Source organism: Schistocerca cancellata, chromosome 2 (genome assembly GCF_023864275.1).
Source record: "Schistocerca cancellata isolate TAMUIC-IGC-003103 chromosome 2, iqSchCanc2.1, whole genome shotgun sequence".
NCBI classification, from domain to species: Eukaryota; Metazoa; Arthropoda; class Insecta; order Orthoptera; family Acrididae; genus Schistocerca; species Schistocerca cancellata.
This window is the reverse complement of record NC_064627.1, coordinates 892,080,927-892,097,826: the sequence shown is the minus strand read 5'-3', so window position 1 is coordinate 892,097,826 and position 16,900 is coordinate 892,080,927. Positions and strand designations below refer to the sequence as shown.

Genomic DNA, 16,900 nt, shown 5'->3' with positions numbered 1-16,900 from the left:
GTTTAAAAAACTCCAAGAATGATAAATATTTGACAGAAAAAAGTCAGAAACCAAATTAAGGAATTGTATCAGAAGAAATAGCACCTTAACAATAAATGGACAAAATCACTTCCAGAAATTCCTGGGAATAAATTGCAGACAAGCCCGCCAAAGAAGCAGCTACAACAGAAATTTTGCCTCTGTGCTTAAAAATTTGGCAATAAGTTCCTTACACAAAAACAAGGAAAAAATGTTGAGTAACATGGGTTTTAAAATGTATACCTTAAGAGCTATGAACATTTATTCATCCTTGGTATTGTGCCATATTTTGGGAGAAGGTAATATGTACCAAAGCAAGAAAATATGTCCAGTAAACATGGACCCTAAAATGAATACCTTTATGAACTCTTGTTCAGTAGAAAAGATGAGTTTCACTGTAGTGACGATGAACACGTGCTCATAACTCTTGAGGTAAAGATTTTAGAGCCCATATTTACTGAACTTTTTTTGTTTCGTTTTGGTGTCAAGAGACTGTCTCCAAATTTTTAAAATGTCATTCTGAAACACCCCTTATGAAGGTATTTAGTTGTTTCTTTAGTTTAGTTGTTAACCTGTGGTGAGTGTTACAGTAAATTAAATAAATTCAACTTTGTTGCAAATTTAAAATGCTGTGACTAGTGAACATTGTTTCACCACATTATCCTGTTAGCTTTTATTTGAACTTTGTAACTGGATTTTTTTGGTTAAAGTGACAAATGTGCTTGTCGGCTGCTAGAGTGTAGTGTAACCAACACTTAAAAAACCACCGCACATTTGGAGCCCCTATAAACAGCAATTTACTACTGTTTCTGGAAATGTGGAGTGTCATGTGATACATGCATCACATGGTAAAACTTTCTCAGGTGAAAAAAGTACCATGCTGTAAATTTTCTGGCAGCACCTACATCTACACAGATACTCTGAAAATCACACTTAAGTGCCTGGCAAAGGGCTCATCGAACCACATTCACAATAATTATCCATCATTTCACTCCCAAACAGTGCATGGAAAAACTGAACACCTACATCTTTCTTTGCGAGCTCTGATTTCCCACATTTTATTATGATAATTGTTTCTTCCTATGTGGGACAGTGTCAACAAAATATTTTAGCATTCAGATATAAAATTTGGTGATTGAAACTTTGTGAGAAGATCCCACCACAATGAGAAATGCCTTTGTTTAAATGATTTCCACCCAAAATCGTGTATCATGTCCGTGACACTCTCTCTTTTATTTCCCAGCAATACAAAACATGCTGCTCTTCTTTGAAATTTCTCAATGTACTCCGTTAGTCCTATCTGGAAAGGATCCTACACCATGCAGCAGTACTCCGCAAGAGGATGGACAAGTGTAGCATAGGCAGTCTCTTTAGTAGATCTGTTGCATCTTCTAAGTGTTCTGCCAATAAAATGCAATCTTTAGTTTGCCTTACCCACATCATTTTCTACGTGTTATTATTTAAGTTGTTCTTAATTGTAATTTCTAGGTATTTAGCTGAATTTACGGTCTTTAGACTTGATTGATTTATTATGTGACCAAAGTTTAACGGATTTCTTTTAGCACTCCTGTAGATGACCTCACACTTTCCATTATTTAGGGTCAATAGTCAATTTTCACACCATACAAACATGTTTTCTAAATCATTTTGCAATTTGTTTTGATCTTCTAATGACTTCACTAGATGATAAACAACAGCCTTATCTGCAAACAACCTGAGACGGCTAGTCAGACTGTCTTCTAAATCATTAATATAGATGAAGAATAACGGAGGGCCTATAACACCACCTTGGGGAATGCCAGAAATCATTTCTGCTTTACTTGATGACTTTCCGTCAATTACTATGACCTGTGACCTCTCTGACAGGAAATCTCGAGTCCTGTCACATAACTGAGATGGTTTTCCATAAGCACACAATTGATTAAAAGCTGCTAAAGAGGTAAAATTTCAAAAGCCTCCTGGAAATCTAGAAATAGGGAATCAATCTGAGATCCCTTTCAAAAGCACTTAACACACTGTGTGAGTAAAGACCTAGTTGTGTTTAACAAGAATGACATTTTCTAAATGTTTGTTGACTGTGTGTCAATAGGGCATTCTCTTTGACGTAATTAAGGACACACAAGGACTGTTTTGTGGAAGGGATGAAGATAATATAAGCAGTTTTTCTGGAAATAATGCAGATGCCTGGTGATAAAATTTTCACAGGTGTAAGCAAATGCTACGCAGTAAATTTTCATGATGTGCAAAGTATGAATGAGAAGTCAAAAATAAAGTTTATGGAAAGGCTGAGGGAGAGTTCTGATCAAACAAGGGAAAATAAAAGTTCACATCAAATTTTTTCTTATGCAGTGTTTGGCACAATGTTTATGGACAGAAACTTGGGAAAGCCTAATGAAATCAGGTGTCATGATGGAGTTCTGAAGTATGGGAGAGAAAGATTCACTATAAGAAGCATTTGGCACAAAGAACTCAGAAAATTTGCACATCTAGAAAGGCCATGTAAGTCTGAAATGAATAATTATTAACAGCTGGGCCGAATTTGGAAAACTGAAATTTTTGGCAACTGGATTTGGGCTCTGAATCAGGAAAGGATTAGGACTACATATGCAATAATTACAAGCAGAATAAGGATAGGAGGAATTTAGGTAAGGGGATATTTTGTAAGGAAGCATATACTGAAGGGAAGAAATTAATATTTGGGGTTTATTTGAAGAAGATAATAGTAAGATTGAAAGTGTTGAAGAGATTGTGCTGGTATCATTAATATACAGTAGTAGGTCAAAACAGGAATTCAGCTGTGGTACCTGAGAGAATAAGCGTGTGCTATGCTGAGATGAATATATGTGGGAATGGCAACATTAATATATTGATTCAGGCAAAATGAAATTCAAGCAAGTGGAGGTCGATGTTATGTGTGTACAGGCAGCAAAGTCTGTGGCTGAAGTTATTTTATGGATGGAGATATACATGGAGGTAGATGCTCTGGTTATGAGTTTGATATTATTTGTGTTTAGGCAGCGAGGTCTTTGGTTAATGTTTTTGTGAATGGAGGAATACAGAAGGTATATGCTCTTATTATTGATATTATTTTTGTGCATGTAAAGGGCCTGTGGTTGATGTTTTTATGTAAGGATATATACATGCAGGTATATTCCCTAGTTACTGAAGTTATTTGTATGCAGACAGAAGGGCCTATGGTTAATGTGGTTGAAGGTAATTATGAGCAGGTAATGGTTCCTGTGTCAGATATTTTACATGACGGTGTTTCTGTTGTGCAGATAACATTGTACTGATGGAAGCTGAGGAGAATACACTGAGTCCAAATGAAGTGGAACCATGTTGCTAAAGTTGTATGAGTGATTAGGCTGTGGAGACATACATATTTATTAATGGTATTAATCTGTTGAGTGATTATAGTAAAATATGTGCCGAGGATAACAATTTTAAAACTGTTGTGGGGAAAACAGTTGTGTATGATGAGAAAAAATTTTACATGGGTAATACAATGAGTCACTCTAGTGAGATAGTAATTTTAATAACAGTACAAATGGTAATGATAATATTAGATACCATTTTTATAACTAACTAATGGTAGGCAACAGATGGTTGTGGATAGCAGTAACTTAAGCAATAATTGCATGAAAATGATATGTGTATTTAAAGTTTGTGATGAAGCAGTGAAAGTGAAGGACCATACGAGTAGCAGATATTTAACGCAATATGGTGATGAACTGAGATGGTATATATAAAGTGAATTCTTCTCTTGTGTTTGGGTTAAGGTTGTTGGGGGTCATATTGGTTTGTGTATATTGGGATAAGGTTTTGGGGATCAGTTTGTTATATATATATATTTTATGTTAAGTTTAATTTTTTGAATGGGGTGGAGTGGGGGTCATTTTGCTGTGGGAATGTGTATATTTTGGGGGTAATATTTATTATGGGATTGTTAGTGTTAAAAATTTTGGAGGGGCTAAGTAAGTGTATTTTGAGTAACTATGGGATGATAAATTATGAAATATGGATGACAGAGAGAGTAAAATTGTTATTCAACCTTGTGGTAGACCAATAAGGTACAGCAGTCGTTTTCGTTTGTTTGCAGAAGTTTTTGTTTGCTTGCTGATGCTTGTTCATAACACCAGTCTCTCGTTTAACATTCTGAGTATTATTCACACCACATCTTGAGTTCAATTTGGTTAGAGAAACTTTGTCTCAATAGTACAGTTGCAACTGCTTGGGCTATACTGATCTTGAATGGAACAAGTTGTTGCTACCAAAATGAAAAGTCTGTATCAGCAAGTATCCCTTGCAAACACGACTATGTGTTGGTTTGTGCCAAATTTCACTCAGAAATTTAGTTTTCACTGTGTCAAGTCTGCATAGAAGGGGGGACGGGTTTTTGATCTGACTGGTCCTTGTGATTCAGATGCTGCAGAGTGAAAATCTCATTCTGGAAACATCCCCCAGGCTGTGCCTAAGCCATTTCTCCACTATATCCTTTCTTTCGGGAGTGCTAGTTCTGCAACGTTCGCAGGAGAGCTTCTGTAAAGTTTGGAATGTAGGAGACGAGATACTGGCAGAAGTAAAGCTGTGAGTACCGGGTGTGAGTCGTGCTTCGGTAGCTCAGATAGTAGAGCACTTGCCCACAAAAGGCAAAGGTCCTGAGTTCGAGTCTCGGTCGGTCACACAGTTTTAATCTGCCAGGAAGTTTCATATTAGCGCACACTCCGCTGCAGAGTGAAAATCTCATTCTGGAAATAGGTGACTCATCGGGTGATTTTTGTTTCTTGTTAGCGTCATGTCAAATGGCTGGCAGGAGAGCTGAAAACAGTACCAATGATCTGAGCTACATCATTGTAACAAGCTTGGAGTCACATAATAAGACAGCAAAGATGTTGTGATAAGTGTTTCATTTGTGCTACAAAAATGTATTTAAAAAGTATGATGATGTAATTGGTCAAATTGATATGTAAACACAAAAGAAAGGACAATATGTAGAGAACTCTAAATAATTTGTAAGTGATACTGCAATCACAGCAGTTTAATTTTGATTCTTATTTGTATATTGTATTTGTGAGGTATGTTGTACTCACACATTCACACAAAAACATGGGAATTTAGAAGTGTTTGTTATGCAGGATTTTGATGTTTATGTTTTTATTCACATATGCGGACTGACGTTTTGGTATGCAAAGGGTTACAGATGTTTAAATATGTTAAGCATAATTTTTATGATAGAAGATGCTGCCACGTAAGTTAGCGATAAGTTTTTCTTAAACTGTTAATGTGTTTAAAAAATATGAATATAATTTTCTGGTATATTACAGAGAGTGTTTGGTGCTACTTGCTGAAGTGAATAACATCTCCAGCTTCATAAAACAGTTAATGATATATCTATTGAAGCAACAATAATGACTACCATTGGCCCTGTACACACTAGTTAGCCCTGTACATTCTTCTTTTCAACCCCATCTTCCTCTTTTTCCAGTATTTTTAGATGGTGCAGTCTATTTAAATTTTATTTCCTCCTAACTTGCTATATAAGAGCACATTTATGTTTTACACCTCTAAATTCTTTTTGTATCTGCCACTATTATTATTATCAGCAGTAGTAGAAGTACTGCCAGTATTAACTTTTTTAGTTCACAGTCAGTATTATTTACTTACCCTGTCTCTACAGACACTCAAATCAATTTAATACTACGTATTTGCCATATTCAGATTGTTATTTTATAGGTAACTATGATGTGTGTGTCCTCTCTCTCTCTCTCCCTCTCTCTCTCTCTCTCTCTCTCTCTCTCTCTCCCACTTGCACCATCCACTATATGTATGGAGTAGCAAGTTGAGGTATAGAGAGCATGCCTATTACTGAAAGCTGAGGAGGAGTGGAGGCCAAGCCAGACATAGCTCAGTAGCCACACGAGTATCACAGTGTCACCAATAGATGGCAACACCCTTTGAGCCTCAGTGATTGGCAGACATTCTGACTAATGAAAGTTACCACGATCACAGAACAACAGCTAGCAGATAAGCCCATATTCTGGCCATCGGACACACGGCCACTGGTGTGAAATATGGAGGCGTAATCACTGTGGCAGAATTGAGTGTCCAGAATAAATATCAAGTAAGATTAAACCCAACAACAAGTGAAACCAACTAGATACAAAGAATCCTGTTACATAGATACAAAGACAAAAATAAGATGAATGCATGGGTGAAAATGTGCCCTTGATTTGAAGAATAGTTTTTAAGTTATTTCATGTTAAACATTTTGTTTATAACATGAACTTTGAAAATTGATATCTCATCACCACCTTAAGCGATTTTCACAAAGTGACTATGGAAAGGTCTGACTAAGCACTATTGATCTATCATAGTATATTTTTTATTAACATTACCTATTTTGAATTATATGCAAGAATGTGCACTCCACATGTGACTATTCACTATTCACATAAATAATAGATGAAACATTAAAAGTAGCAGCGACATTACTGAGTAAACATAGACAAGAATTTATGAAGGTTCTTGGTTTTAACTGTTAACAATATTAGTAATGACACAATGTAAAGTAGTGTTCGCCTGGCCAAAATAATTATTTGTGAACAAGCTATTTAACTTACAGAAAAAACATGAACAGCAATAGAAAGCTGAGGAAATTTATGTATTTTTGATGTATGATACGTGTATTGATATTAAATCCATAGTCTTTACGTATGTTGTGGAAGTTAGACATGTTTGTGTTTGACTCATGTCAAATTGTGGGGGTTAAACAGGGTCAGCCATCTTGTGAGGAACACTGTTTAGTTGGCACTTGTTCAGAAGTGATTGAGATCTAGGACACACAGTACGGATATGCAGCAGTAGGTTGTGTTTCTAATGAGTTGGCATTTTTCTAAGTGTTGAGTCTTCGACTGGGATTATTTGCATGTGTCGATATTTTTCAGCTTGTGGACTTAAAATACACTCCTGGAAATTGAAATAAGAACACCGAGAATTCATTGTCCCAGGAAGGGGAAACTTTATTGACACATTCCTGGGGTCAGATACATCACATGATCACACTGACAGAACCACAGGCACATAGACACAGGCAACAGAGCATGCACAATGTCGGCACTAGTACAGTGTATATCCACCTTTCGCAGCAATGCAGGCTGCTATTCTCCCATGGAGACGATCGTAGAGATGCTGGATGTAGTCCTGTGGAATGGCTTGCCATGCCATTTCCACCTGGCGCCTCAGTTGGACCAGCGTTCGTGCTGGACGTGCAGACCGCGTGAGACGACGCTTCATCCAGTCCCAAACATGCTCAATGGGGGACAGATCCGGAGATCTTGCTGGCCAGGGTAGTTGACTTGCACCTTCTAGAGCACGTTGGGTGGCACGGGATACATGCGGACGTGCATTGTCCTGTTGGAACAGCAAGTTCCCTTGCCGGTCTAGGAATGGTAGAACGATGGGTTCGATGACGGTTTGGATGTACCGTGCACTATTCAGTGTCCCCTCGACGATCACCAGTGGTGTACGGCCAGTGTAGGAGATCGCTCCCCACACCATGATGCCGGGTGTTGGCCCTGTGTGCCTCGGTCGTATGCAGTCCTGATTGTGGCGCTCACCTGCACGGCGCCAAACACGCATACGACCATCATTGGCACCAAGGCAGAAGCGACTCTCATCGCTGAAGACGACACATCTCCATTCGTCCCTTCATTCACGCCTGTCGCGACACCACTGGAGGCGGGCTGCACGATGTTGGGGCGTGAGCGGAAGACGGCCTAACGGTGTGCGGGACCGTAGCCCAGCTTCATGGAGACGGTTGCGAATGGTCCTCGCCGATACCCCAGGACCAACAGTGTCCCTAATTTGCTGGGAAGTGGCGGTGCGGTCCCCTACGGCACTGCGTAGGATCCTACGGTCTTGGCGTGCATCCATGCGTCGCTGCGGTCCGGTCCCAGGTCGACGGGCACCTGCACCTTCCGCCGACCACTGGCGACAACATCGATGTACTGTGGAGACCTCACGCCCCACGTGTTGAGCAATTCGGCGGTACGTCCACCCGGCCTCCCGCATGCCCACTATACGCCCTCGCTCAAAGTCCGTCAACTGCACATACGGTTCACGTCCACGCTGTCGCGGCATGCTACCAGTGTTAAAGACTGCGATGGAGCTCCGTATGCCACGGCAAACTGGCTGACACTGACGGCGGCGGTGCACAAATGCTGCGCAGCTAGCGCCATTCGACGGCCAACACCGCGGTTCCTGGTGTGTCCGCTGTGCCGTGCGTGTGATCATTGCTTGTACAGCCCTCTCGCAGTGTCCGGAGCAAGTATGGTGGGTCTGACACACCGGTGTCAATGTGTTCTTTTTTCCATTTCCAGGAGTGTATTTCATGTTAGGTAAACAGTCTGAACACTAAGACTTTACTGGGGTTATTTATGCGAGTGATTTGCACTTAGAATCTAGTCAGTTCGCAACTGTGTAATAACTTTATACTTGCACTAAATGAACTTTGCTTATTTTTGGAGATTTTTCCAGAAATTTTATGTGGACATGAGATACTGCTCCATTTTGTTTAAGCCCTTGCTAAAACATTCATTATTTCAACAATTATTAACCTGTCATGGGTGTTACAGTAAGTTAAACTCAGTTTTCTTAAAAATTTAAAATGTTGTAAGTAGTCAACATTATTTTTCATCACAATCTCCAACATTTATTTGAACTTTATGACTAGATTTTTATTGCATTATTTATTTATTTATTTATTGTAACAAGTGTGTTGCTTGGCCCCTAGACTGTAGCATCACAAACACTTAAAAATCAAACCACACATTTGGAGGCTTTATAAACAGTGATTTTCTAACCTACAATTCATTATTCATGCAGTTGCAGAGGGGGGCTCATGTGCTAGAAGTTTACTGAACAATTATTTTTGTGATACCAACAAAATAGTCACAGGTGTCAGCTTCCCTATTTTTATCCATACAGTCACAAGATACTCCAGGAAAGAGAATGAGATGAAATTATCAAAGGGCCAGTCACAAAACATTTTTCTCCACTGGCAGCTCACCTTATGATTAATTTAACTGGGCTCAGAAAATTGATGCTTTACTGCTATCAGTTCAGCCTAGTTACAAGTGCTGCTTGAAAAAATGATCAGAGGGTGACTAAACTGTGATCAGTCCTTTCATGACTGTCACACGAACTTAATAGTGTGAGAAAAGTGCTAAGAAAGAGTATTACTGAAAAGGGGTCTCACAGACTTAAAAATGCAAGAGAAGATTATTACTGAAAAGGGAGGCTGCTGGTGAGTTGAGAAACCAATTTATGTAAAACTATACATGAACAAATTTCACAACTTTTGTAATATGATAAACTGCTGCAAGATATGAATTATTTTATTACTCACTGAAGTAAAAACCACTGTTCTGTCTGAAAAATTGATGTACTATATTAACGCAGCAATGCAAACTGGTTACCTGTGCAGGGTAACATCACTGTCATGTTTACACCCAAGAAGCAGCAAGGGCAAGTGGTAAGAGTGTACACTACCAGTATTTTTACAGGTGGAGCTCTGTCACACATTACATATCTGTATGCACCACTGACCGAAGTTCCCTTGTGGAACCAGAGAAGAAACAAGAGTATGGATGTTCACAGTGCATCACTGGTACCAATTGTGAAAATATATCCCCTGGGGAAGTGGCTATTTTTCATAGCTGTCTGTTGATTCATTGTCTGCTCTTTGAGTCGCAGATAATAATGCTGACTGTTTGAATCTATGCCAGATTATTTTATTAGATTTTCAGTTTTCTCGTTCATAAATATTTCTCTCCTCCACTAGTCATTACACACATTTTTGGTATGACATACTGTGCATCTAGTATTCTAATGTTACAACAGTAGAAATTAAACAATGGAAAATCCAGGATTGAATGTAACAATATTATGAAAAGGAAAGTTGCTACTCACCATACAGGAGAGATGCTGAGTCGCAGACAAGCACAACAAAAAGACTGTCACAATATAAGCTTTCGGCCAATAAGGCCTTTGTCAAAAACAGATCTCTCTCTCTCTCTCTCTCTCTCTCTCTCACACACACACACACACACATATGATTGCAGCCACAAAGTATGGTTTCAGCTGCCAGAGGCTGCAGTTTTGTGTGTGTGTGTGTGTGTGTGTGTGTGTGTGTGGTCTATTTTTGACAAAGGCCTAAGGGCCTTGTTGGCAGGAAAAGCTAATATTGTGACAGTCTTTTTGTTGTGTCTGTCTGTGACTCAGCATCTCTGCTATAAGAACATTAGAAATTAATGCCACCACAGCAAAAGCAAATACTGGCTGGTATTTTTGGCAAGTAACAATGAGGTCACAGGCTTGATTCTTAGTGGCGACCACAAATTTTATTTATGGTGGAAAGGTCTGGAAAGAGATCTATGCAGCCTTGTGAAGCCAACTACTAAGCGACTTGAATACAAAATGTAGTACTTGCTGGTTACTACACCTACCACCCACAGCGAACATACGAGTATGTTGGGTCACTACGGCAAGCTTACCGTGTGCCAACATTCAAATGTTGTCCCTGCAACTGATTCATGCAGTCTCCAGAGACAGCCTGGCCACTGACAGCCGTCACCAGATCCTCCATGTGTGTGCAGCACTACATCAGCAACAACTGATTTAGATAGCATCCTCATAAGAGCATGCAGAGGTCCCGAGCTATCAGTTGTTTAATGTGTTTGAGATGTTTAAACTACATTCGAGGGTAGAATATTCACGTGTTTTGGATTCTGTGGTTTTTCCGCCATTTGGCTCTACTGTGGAGGCTTCACTTAGGTCACTTCTGCAACAACAGCAGGCACTTAAAGCTGTGTTGGAATAGTTATTGGCTACACTGAACCAGCTCAGGGAAGGGCAAGGGATGGTAGTGTATGGGTGGGGAGAGAGACAAACACTGTCTGCTCGAGTGTGCAGGGACTAGACTGCCAACAGGCACAGCGTCAAGAAGTTGTGGGGCAGGGAGGCAAGGGAAAAAAGAAGCAAAACAAAAAAAAAAAAAGAGGAGCAGGGAAAGACGGGCAGATGCATTGGCAGGGGGCTGCAAATAAACATGGTGGGAGATGAGAATGGGGAGGAGATGATAATACAGAGAGGGTGGAAACTGTTGGGAGGAGGGTGTGGGGACACTACGTTAGCATAGGTTGAGGCCGGGATAACTACGGGAGCGGAGAATGTGTTGTAAGGATAACTCCCATCTGCGCTGTTCAGAAAAGCTGGTGGTGGAGTGAAGGCTCCAGATGGCTTGGGTAGTGGAGCACCCATTGAAATCAAATGTCATATGTTTAGCTACATGTTGTGCCACAAGGTGGTGTACTTTGCTTTAGCCACAGTCTGACAGTGGGCTTTCATCCTGGTGGACAGCTGGTTGGTAGTCAGACCAGTATAAAAAGCTGTGCAATGATTGCAGCAGAGCTGGTAAATGACACAGCTGCTTTCACAGGGGGTCAGCCACCCAGGCTGCCTTTAAATGCTAGTACCCTGTTTAGAATGTTCTAATGAAAAGCAACTTTCCAAGAGTATGAGAAATGTGTTAAGGAAAGCATTATACTTGTCATCTATGTTACCAGTACTCTGAACATCCTGCCACTCTTGTTCCTTAACAAGGTTTTAAAAAACTCTGTATTGCTGTTGGATTAGCTTTTCTACACAGTTTGTAATTATATGAAACATTTGTTTGAGTACAAAAACGTTTCAGTGTTAAAATTTGTGCATCATGCTCTGAAAGGCAATTCACTCTTTTACTAACAGAATGCCCATCTAGTAATGATGAATGAATAAAAATATTGTCTATGGCCATGCCAATATGCCACTGTTTCCCTGCACCATGGTTGGAAAAAACACAATCTGCATCAGATCATATGGATTTAGGAGATCTTGCACACAACATATAACTAATTTCTGGTACTACCTATAAAGTGAACCAAGAACACTTTCTAGCTTGAGCAGAAATGCTCTGAAGTCAGAGTTCATGGACCTATAATAATAACAATTAGAAGTTTAGTTTCATTAAATTCAACTGCCCCTGCACAACATTCAAATACCTGTTCAGTGCAGTGCCGTGATACAGCTATGGACTCAAATGGAATACTGTTTTTACATATCACTCCCCCAATCTGCAATGAACTCCTTCTGCCCACCATTCACAACTGATACAAGAAGGGAAGGACAATGGCATTACCAACATACGCCACAGAGATGAGAGTACAGATTCAGATACTAAATCTCAAACTTTCTCAAATGATAGTTCCTTCATCAGGCAAAAATGGTAACCATGAAAAATTCGAACATAACAGCCGCACCTTAGTACTTGTGGATGCTCAGGGTTATTTCTGTACCTGACAGTAATAATGAATCAAGAAAAGAAATCACTTTGTGCTGGAAAATATACAAACAAAAAAATAAGTAAAAATACTCAACTGAGGTTTTATTTGGTAACATGCAGCAATGTAGCGTACCTGCTAAGAGTAATGTCATAAAATATTGGAGCAATAGCTTTGTGATAATAAGGATAAGGAAGGAATGGGTCACTGGCTTAATGCAGGAATCATCACTGTATTTGCCAGTGTCAAAACAGGGAATCAGAAATGTTGGCAGCCGGTTCCCCTTAGATATATGTATATTCTTTGTCAGATATTTTTTATGGAGAGTTACAAACACAAAATCACATAATGTGTGACCATCATTATGCACATGCATGGTGAAAAGATTACCTAATATTAGTCATAATCTTACCTTCTGGATGAACTCTTCAATCACTGCTACATTTACAAGTTCAGAACCAATTCTGCTTTTTAACACTGCAATGTCATTTTCCAGTTTTGCCTGGTTTATGTACTGTAATTCATCTGACATAAGAAGGCTAAATTCCTCTTTGACCTCTATACCAGGGATAACTTGTGGCTTTAATGACTTTAGCTAAATGGAGAGCAAATGATTGCATTACTTTATTTCAATCGAAATGGCATCTCACATAAACAAAAGGACATAATTTTATAAAGCAAGATCAATCAAATAGAGAAGCATTATATTCAAACAAAGGAAGATAGACTGCCCAAAATTTATATTCAAAAGATATCTACATCAATTCAGCCAAAATAAAATACACATCAAAAAGAATCATAGGAAGCCTAGCTTTTGAAACCACAATAGCAGAGGAAGAAGCTGAGGGTGTGAGGGCGGCCAGGGGTGAGAAGGTCAGATCACTCAGAATGCTGAATTAAAATGAACACAAAATGTGCTTGGAGAAATGGTGTCAGAAATCAAGGAGAGGGTGGAGAAAGGGATTAAAAGATAGGTATACATACAGTGCAAGGAATGAGCACGAAATGGAAAGGTGGATGGTTAACACAGATTTAATCTGGAAAAGGGGAGGAATGGGATGTGATGAAGACCTATTCTTGACCTCTGAAATCCAGGGAAACTGATGTTAGGTTGGATTAAATGAGTGGCTTTACAGCCCAATAAGTACAATGCTTAACTGTGTATATGGAGTAAGTTATATGTGTTCAGACTAGAGTTCTGTTTCTGACATTTATCCGTGCTCAAAATTGTTCTGTGCATGTAGTTCCATTTATGTCCAATAGACACCAATTTAGTCATTTTGTTCATTTGGAGCAACTGTATTTGACTTCCCTTGTGTTCATTTGAGCATCTCTTGCTCAAATGGCCAGATCACTTACTCGAATGGCCCGACCATCTTGGTGAAAGGGGGGAAAACCATTTCTTTGATTTTAATGCTTTAAAAACACTTGAAGCTATATAAGACTACACCACACTGTATTATGACCTTATTTTTTCATCAAAAGCCTTACTTTCCTTGTGGGAAAAGAAAACTGCTAATTTTCATTTTACATGGTTTCTTAGTTCCATAACTCTGCTCAACTGATTTTGAAGAAAATAAGCAGTTATAAATCTGATTTTTTCACACCTGATACTGTGAACTCTTAGCTTCTTAAGAAACCATTTACCTTTCCCAAAGTCCTAACAGTCATTGTGAAGTGGTGCTATTTGTTTAGCACATGAACCAAATTTACAAGTATCGTGTTGAAAAAAAGTGATAGCGTGCAATTTATTGATCCCTATGATACTGACCATACACCATTGGGAGTGAAATACAGCTACAAAAGAGTTTTTGAAATGGTAGTGACACTGACATCCGTTATGTTCCCCAAGTTAATGTGAGTTATTAAATGGCATCAATGCAGTGAGCGCAAGGTGACGAAGTTCACACAGGTTTAGTGTGGTGCAGGAGAGAAAAACAAACAAATAGTGAGCAGTGCAGGTCTATTATCAGACTGCTGTGATTTTAATCGCACATGTTCAGAAATCTCCAAATATAACCAATTTTTCCCTCAGTGGTGAAAGATTACACTGGAGAATCATCTGCTATGACCTTACAGTAGCCCACACATTATATTATTAAAGCAATTAATTCTTGTCCGTTTCTTATGACACAGAAAAAATATTCACCAAGCTCTTCCTGCATCTACCTTTTCAAGTGGATGTTTTAGACCAATCCTTGTCGCTGACTAGTAAGCCGTTCAACATACCAGGTAACCACTCATGAAGTCATAAAATTTCTGTCCTATGTGAAGTAGATAAGACACTAGTTCTTTTTCCAACTCTACACATAATAAAAGTTTTCTTTCAATTTTCCATGACTTTTTTTTTTAAAGGAGTAACATTGCTCATGACACGTTAAATATTTTAGCAAACGTGTCTACATAGTTTTATTTCTGACTGCACAAGTTTTCTGGTCATATTCATTTTCATCCCATTTCCTCCTTTTTCCCTATGGGATGTTTAGTAACTGTTCTTGGCAGTCTAAAATGGAAACGGCACAGGTTATAATGTTGATAAACTGGCCCAAGATCTGCCTATAGCCCAAATTTAGTCTATACGTAAGTGCCCAAATTTAAAACATTACTACTACATAACTTTTAAGTTAATTATAGAATGTCTAAAAATAAAAGCTATTAAAAGTAAAGATGTTCTAAAAGCTAACAATACCCTTAACAAAACATACTACAGCCCGGTTAAAATTATTTGATAGTCGACGTCAGTCACTTGCTGCTACAGAGTTGCCACACTGGCTGCTGGCTACCGCTCAGTTGTAGGTGACACATGCATATGGTGTATCATTTCACAAATGATGGGTTTTCCAGCTCTGAATTTGAACTCATGTGCTAAGCAAACCACAATCTCATGATGTGCAATTTTTATCTGAGAAAATGGCGATCAACAGTCTGCAGCAGAACTAAAATCACGATCGCTTTGTTCACAGTGATTAATGCTAACCTTACGAGCAAACTCAAAACAGAAAAAAATCAGTTTCAGCATTAAAAGCAAACTATAATTTCTTACTATCATTGGTTCCCTGAAACTGCCCTTAGCTTAGCTAGACGAGCTGCTGCATTACCAACAGATGAGTAGGCCTTGTTGGCTCTTGGTTGCAGAATATAGGTGACATGCAGATTCCAAATGACAAAAGAATGATACGAAGAAAAATAACACAAATACAACAATGAAAATGAAGCAGCAGACAATTAGAAAGAAAAACATTACATTTAAACTAATTAAGTAAATAAAAATAAAAGTCTTTTGATTAGATTTACAAATTTTAATTCACTACCTTTGGCAAGATTTGAACCGATGAACTTCTACATGTGAGGCTGATACACTAACCATTACACTACACCACAATGTCAGGAGAAACAATTATATTTATGACTGTGGTGCTCCAATCGCAATGTTGAAATTGCAGCCTTCAAAAATTCGGCTTCATACAATGTCATGCAAAGATTATCTAATGTAATGATAATTACATGCGACAATGAACTGATATGGCAATTTACAGAACAAGTGATGAGGTCCGTGAGGCTTTTAACTGTTTCCGCTGCAGTAGATACTAACATGCAGGAATATATATGTACAGCATAACTAAACTGTCAGTATAGTTCCATCAGTTGGAGGAAGTATATCAAAAGAAACACCAGTCTGCAGTCACACAGAACCAGCAGACAAATCAGAGCAACGAGTGCACCATGCTGGGTGGTCTCTCCCTCCCCGCCCCACAGCAACTTGTTCAACCTCAGCCTGCCTGCATCAAACATTCATACTTGAAAAAGCCGTGCTTGAGTGGCGCATGTTCGAGTCAGTATGAGCAAGCAAAATCCCCAACCTGCAGACCTCCAGTCATGACCTTTCATAGTTGTGCATTCCTGTAGTCCACATGTGGGTTTGCTTACAAAAGTTTTTGTCAGCACGGGGGCTGAGATACATGACTGACAGTGGATGTGTAAGACATATGTACCTGGCCGCTTTCTTATCTGCCAATGAAGCAATGACACATAATAATTCCAAGCTCTTGTACAGTTCTCTCTGAACAACCAAGACTGCCAAACTGCAAAACTTATCTTGTGTCATTGGTGTTCTTACATCATTATTAGCCATTTGACATCAAATTCTGGATAATGGCCACATCTACAATTTCCCATGAATCACAGTCTTCAGCTATGCACATCCCTGTGGCTCTTGCACTTTTTCTAACGTCATCTATCCATCTTCTATCAGGCTGTCATCTCAGCCTTCACTTTAGTCTTTGAAATTCCTTTGTCCATCTAACAACCATGTGCCTGGCCACATGACCCGTTCATTTCCATTTCATTTCCATCAGTCATAACTACATCTTCCTTTTCAATCTATTCTCTGATCCATTTGTTTATTTTCTCATCTCACGTAATTCCTTATGTGCATATCTCCATTAGTCACTGGACAGCCCTCTGTTTTTGAATGGTTTCTGCAGTAAACGTCCAGGCTTCACTAC

The 16,900-nt window shown here is 39.1% G+C and overlaps 1 protein-coding gene across 1 annotated transcript in view; it reads right to left on the bottom strand.

Annotated features, from left to right (window-relative positions):
- The window catches only part of LOC126162835 (structural maintenance of chromosomes protein 4-like), a 320,394-nt gene that overhangs the window by 17,485 nt on the left and 286,009 nt on the right, over positions 1-16,900 (bottom strand). The window contains exon 18 of the mRNA XM_049919596.1: positions 12,808-12,990. Within this exon, the coding sequence (XP_049775553.1) occupies positions 12,808-12,990 (183 nt within the window). The remainder of the gene's footprint in view (positions 1-12,807; positions 12,991-16,900) is intronic.